At 38.2% G+C, this 6,201-nt stretch overlaps 1 protein-coding gene across 1 annotated transcript in view; it reads left to right on the top strand.

Annotated features, from left to right (window-relative positions):
• The window catches only part of LOC140934448 (uncharacterized), a 14,500-nt gene extending 8,532 nt beyond the window's left edge, over positions 1-5,968 (top strand). Inside the window, exons 3-9 of the mRNA XM_073384072.1 lie at positions 427-567; positions 933-1,034; positions 1,691-1,806; positions 2,142-2,330; positions 4,062-4,133; positions 4,494-4,615; positions 5,767-5,968. Of these exons, the coding sequence (XP_073240173.1) occupies positions 427-567; positions 933-1,034; positions 1,691-1,806; positions 2,142-2,330; positions 4,062-4,133; positions 4,494-4,615; positions 5,767-5,968 (944 nt within the window). The remainder of the gene's footprint in view (positions 1-426; positions 568-932; positions 1,035-1,690; positions 1,807-2,141; positions 2,331-4,061; positions 4,134-4,493; positions 4,616-5,766) is intronic.
• The last annotated feature ends 233 nt before the right edge of the window (positions 5,969-6,201 follow it).

Raw genomic sequence — 6,201 nt, 5'->3', positions numbered from 1 at the left:
TGAACTTAAGTGTCGACTTTAACATGGTCGCCCCTATCCAAAAGAGTATCGATTAGAAATCTGCGGAATTTTCGGTCAGATCAAAAGGGAATTAGGTTCCTTACTTTTGTTTCAGTTCTTGAAAATGAACGTTTGAAAATTTCTAACTTAGCTTATTTCTGATAATAATTACCTTTGATAATAATTACTTAGCATGCCTATTATTGTATCTGTGAATTTCATTGACCTAGTGAAATGATTTCTTTAACGGCCAAAGAGCAAGTCCCTATCAAATATCATGTATCAAATTCGCTACGTTATGAAATTAGATCATACTTACAGGTTAAAATGAGAATAACTGGGAGCTAATATCTTGGGAAAAGAATTATTGCATCTTTTGTAAATGGTCAGTCAAAGCCGTCAGTAAATTCAACACTCTGGTTTCAGGACTACAAGACTTGTCATTAATATCAAGACACGCCCTTTTTCTGTGCGACAGTGGTGATGAGATAAGGTCACTTAGTGACAGATGTAACATTAAACCTGCAGAATGCGCCGACCGTTCAGATGAGAAGGACTGTAATAAATGTAAGTTACAAGTACAGTGTGTTTGCCTAAAAGTAGACATAACCCGAGACGGAAAGGACAAACAGTGATAAAAACATGAGCTATTTGACAATCGCCATGAGCATCAGCCGATTGCTATATCTTTACATGGGCACAGCTGTGACCTGACTGTGGCAGCAAAAGGAGCATTATGGTAATGAAACCGACTTCTGATTTCCCTAACATATAAAGGTATAAATTACCCTGTCTTTATTATCCATTGAACTCAGATAATGTTTCGTAATATAAGTTTCAAATGTACCAGCTTAAGGGAGTTATCAAACGCTATAGAAATTATTAAATTATGCGCCTTGCTTTGCTCATTTTGCCTCGCCCTGTTTTTGCAGACTTCTGTCCTTATGAGATAGCTCATGGATTTCTTTGGAATAGAACACAAGAAGACAAAGAAGTTATAAGACAGTGTTCATTAATAAACTCTTCGTGGATAGGTAAATGTCTCTCATGCTGTTCTTGCTGTTAAACGCCTCCCTATGAGCCTTATCGCCGTTCGTTCTTGTTTTGGTTGGTGTGACAAAATAACGGAGTAGGCACTTCCTATTCGACCTAAGATTCGAATGAAATCGAAATTACCTGAAAAAATTGTCCTCAAAGTTCAAAACTTGGAAGACGTTTAAAAATGAATCATTCAACCAAAAATTCTGTTAATACTGGCAACTTTAAAGCATGGAACGGCGGCAATTTTCCGGAAAAAAGTTTTAAAAATTTTGGAAGATATCCTGGATGTTTCCATTTTTTGGAAAATGCTCAAGCGGAAAGAGCCCACGTAAACGGTCTCTTGGCGCGAAATGCTAGTGTAGTAAAATGTGAACACGCTTAATACCCGTGTTACGCTCAGCAAACACCAAACTTTAACTGGGATTGACCAAAGTAAAAAATAATGGTTTTGACTAAATCACATAAGGAGCGGTGTTGATGATCCTCGATAGCTATCTTCCTACCTTATTTCAGTTGAAAGTGAAATCTGAAAAGGTCATTCATTTTTTAGTTGTATACCGAATTTTAATACAAAGAGAAAGTTTTTAGCGTCGTACAATGATGGAAAGCTTGATCTCGCTTACACGTAGCTTTTTTGTTCATCAACTAGGAGAGTTTGGTAGTAAATGCAGCCGAAACTATGAAACGACTGTTTGGGTCCACAATACAACTTGCAATTGTGAGAAAAGGTCCATAGTGGAATACTTCAAGGGGAAAGTGAGTCTAGTATAACATTATCGCCAGTGCGAGCAAAGGTACCCTCTTAAACTGTCCATCAGAACACAGACTCACCTATACAGTAATGTAGATTCAAGGTATAGTATGAAGAGCTGAGAGATTTCATTGTCAGTTGTTTTTTCAAGAAGGCTGTCTAGTTGTTAGCATATAGACACTAACTCAGTTCTTCCATTCGCGTTACCACGATTGTTAAGTGTTAGTTCAAGAATCGTCATGCCATAGTGCGCATAAAAGGTATAATACAACGTAAACTCCTCACATGCTGTAATCAGCTTTTGTGCTGCCTACACACCTCAAGTTATTACTTTAATTTTCTTGACCAGATAGCAGATGTTAATGGAACCAGCTTAATGAACGTATCAGGAGAGTTAGTTCGCTCAGCACAAGAAAATGAATTCTTCAATCCCAAATCATTTCAAGATTTATTTGAAGAGTTGTTTGATATCGCAACAACTCAGTTGCTGATTCCACTTACTCAACAAAACGCTGACGCAGCGTTGCAGTATTGTAGGGTAAGAAAATAGATATACACTTGAAGTTTTATTTCCTGGTACATAACTTGGCACCGGTAGTATAGGTCGGGTATTTTAGGCCATTTTGGTCAATTCTCAGCATCTTCTCACCTAGGAATACACAAACACCGATGTCATCATCTGTGTAATCAACAAAGCATGGCATATGACAAAACATGGTCTGGACTGGATTGGTAAAACATGGACTGGATTGATAAAATATGGATTGGTAAAAGAAGAACTGATAAAACACAGACTGATAAAACAGCTTGTTTTTCAAGGATAACCTATGACAGTTGGAAGCGAAACGCTAAAACCTTATTTTGTTAGGGAAAAAGGAACTGAGCGTGTGCATGCATGCAGTTTTTCGTCCCTGGGAGTCTAGTAACATTTGAAGAAGAAACGCTAAAACCTTATTTTATTAGAATGGAGGAACTGAGTGTAAATGCAGGTTGTCTGCTCTGGCGTTCCCGTGTCGTGATACCAGCTCAAGTAACGGACGAAGTGTTGAACATACTGCATGAATCTCTTCCAAGTACTTTCAAAATGAAGAGCCAATTGATGAGCTGTGTTCGTTTCCAAAAGTGGACACACTTTTGGAAATAAGAACGGAAAAGCTGCACTACTTGCAAAAGCCACCAAAAGACCCCGGACTCTTTCCCACAGCACCCCTAGAAATAGCCAGGCGTCCGTGGTGTATATCACATGTCGACTACAGGGTCTCTTTATGGGGAAGATATTTTGATAATTATTGATCATCATTATTCTCCATTATGCGAATTCGGCCATTTCCAGTGGGACCATCGAGAAGACGACAATAACCTTTTCTCCCATTGCTTACCCGCCATTGTAGTTTCTGATAATGGGTCTAGTTTTTTAAGAACTGAATAAAAGATACATTCTTACAGAAAAATAGCATTTCTGATCACATTGCCGCTGCTATTAGCTTGTTTCCTTTTAAGCTGTCGCATTATTCCACCGAAGCAAAATGGGTAAATCACCATCCCAGATAAGATAAGGGTGAAGTCTGAGACCACATCTGGATCTGTTGCGGCTAGATACAGTTTTCTTTTCTGTTCAGTTTATTGTCAGCCGTGACCTCTCTTTTTCTAACCAGGGCCTAGTTGTTCGAAAGCCGATTAGCGCTTAACCCGGGGTAGAATTAAACCCGGGTTTCTTTTTCTTCTGTTCAAAAGCATTTTCTCCGATAATTTTCTCCGTTATTTTTAGAGCTTCCAATCATCAACTTGTAGACAAAAGGAATTACAACTGCAATGCTTTTTAAGCTTTCAAATCTGAATTCAAATCTCGCACTAACCCTGGGTTATCTTAACCCAGCTTTGAACAACTCGCCCCAGCTCTATATGTTAAGATCGTTGCAATATAACAATTTAAGAACGCAGTTGGTTTTGTTAGTGTTCATGGTAACAAACACGCTAAGTGCTCGCTGCTGTTGATCTTACATAATAGGACACCGGTCAATGTAAGAGTGAAAAAAAAAAAAAATTAAATAAAAAAAAAATTGCGTACTTTGACAACTGCATAGAGAATTTATGCGCTGAGACTTTAATTTTTAAATTATATTGACTTTGAATCAAAACATTTTCAAATTGTCGTTGAAATGACCCACGGTTGCTAATCACTGTTTAATGGTGCACCACTGTTGTGGTGGTGTTGATATACAGAGACAGCTCTTAGGTAGAGTTACTCTTACATTTGTTTTACTTACAGCACGTTATCAACACTGTCCTCAGCTCCCCCCCTTACGCTGTCAAGACTTCGTCCTTTTGCAAACCTGCACTGGTAGGTCATTTTACATTTGTGGAAGCTTTAAGAACTTAAGTATTTCTTTACTGAAAATTTATTAGTTTTATATCTACAAAAACGAAGGATTACAGAAACTAGCTTTTAAAGCCTTTACAGTGTGTTGGATGATAAATTGTCACATGACTTGAGATGCAATTTCAGGTGTTAAAAATGTCTCTGTAGACGACCATACATTCGAATTCTCTGTCGCGATAATATAAAGATTCAGGGGCAACTCGACATAGCCTCCCGTATTCTCCGTTCAAATATGCCTAATTCGTATAGAGTAAGCTGTGAAATTACGTGACGTCATTCTTGTTTGTTTTGTTATTTATTTTATACTATGTGGTTTCTTAGGCTACTGATCGAAATTCATTGGCGAAAAAATCACTGGAGTTTCTCCGTAAAGCGCCCAGTAATACCGCAGCATTCAACTACAGTTTAGTGAAACAACTCACCTATGTTGCCGACCCAATACGGTACGTAACAAAGCTACGTTGATTAAATACTGATCACTGTGAGTTCTTAGGAAACCTAGCCCGAAAAGAGGGGGGGGGGGGGGGGGCTCTTTAAAACGAAGAAGGCCATACGCGTATTAACTGCCGTGAGACTAAACCGAGTGGTATTTTATTTTGCGCAGACTACGTGCTTTCCTTTTAAAAATTGATGATATCGTGATCTCATTACTAAAACCTCTCCCGCTATCAATGTGGATAAGCTGACTCAGTACCTTGTGAAAATGCAGTCCTTTGCTTAGCGCCTAGAAGTTACTTTTAATATGAAGATATCGGTTCTCCACATAACAGAAACCACGATCGTTTCAAATCATGCCTCTTTATTTGCTGCCAAGCTTTATCCATTCACATGTGATCGCGCATTAGTCTTGAACGTTTTTGACCTCATTTCACCGATGATCTATGGTCTGTTAGAGTGTAGATTAAAATAAAATGGTTTTGCTACTAGAATCGTCTCGCGGTATACTCCAGCTGAAAATTTCCAGACAAACTTTCTCTGGTCGTCCTAGCGCTTAATTTAAATTGTCATGCCTTCTGTTTTCCCCCGGCTCAAGTTTAACAAAAGTAAGTAGAGTAAAGTAGAGTAAAGTAAAGTAAAAAATAAAGTAAACTAGGGTAAATTAAAGCTAAGAAAAGAAAAGTGTAATTCAAGCAAAGTAACGTAATTAAAATGCAGTAAAGTAAGCGATTTTTAGCGTGCAAGTTAACCAATTTGTACCGTTTTATTACCATAAGGAGTGAGTTCGAATCACTCGTATTTTTCATTTTATGCCTCAGGATGTTTATGCATGCCAGACACATTGAAATTAAGTTGTGGAGTACAAGCTATAGTGCTTCTGATCGTCCGCCGACGTAGAACGTAATCCGTCATAACGAGTTGTGCGTCTCTAGTATAAAAGCGGCCATTAATCTACATTTCGGTCATCGACGAACTGAAAATAGCTTATTAATATAAGAGATTTGTCTGTATTATATACGCCCTATATATATCCCATCATTAGATGCAGCAGTATACACAATGCATTTTCCTTTTCAATCTCTCTAAGTCAACCTTTAATCACCCCTTCTATCAGGTTGAACTGGATCTAACATCAATAAACTGTTCTATTTCTTAGCATTGAGCCTCATAAAGAAAACTTTAGACCAAGTCTAGTTTTTTTTGCGTCTATAACAAGACGAGAACTGATTCTGCAGTTAAACACAGCTCCACTGCTGCCAGCGGCTGTTTCCGTGACACCTACACCAGAAATAATAAACAATGAAAACAACGTAACCATAAAAAACAACCACTACGAGCCTCAGCGCTCCGGAAGTTAAAAAATTCGTACCGTCTGGTTGCTATGAAGTGACGTAATCATCCAGTTGAGTATCCATCACCGTAACACTTTTGCGGTCAACTACCGCAGCGCTCGTAAAGTACTTTAATTAAAACCGTGTTCAAAACCCTGTAGGAAGTCTGTTTATTTTTGAGTCGATTTTATGCACTGCTGACTTTCACGAGGTCAACTTTTGCATAAATTATCAAACATTATGTTAAGCGGGAAATCTAC

This window comes from Porites lutea, chromosome 4, assembly GCF_958299795.1.
Source record: "Porites lutea chromosome 4, jaPorLute2.1, whole genome shotgun sequence".
Lineage (NCBI taxonomy): Eukaryota > Metazoa > Cnidaria > Anthozoa > Scleractinia > Poritidae > Porites > Porites lutea.
This window is presented reverse-complemented; position numbering and strand designations above follow the sequence as displayed.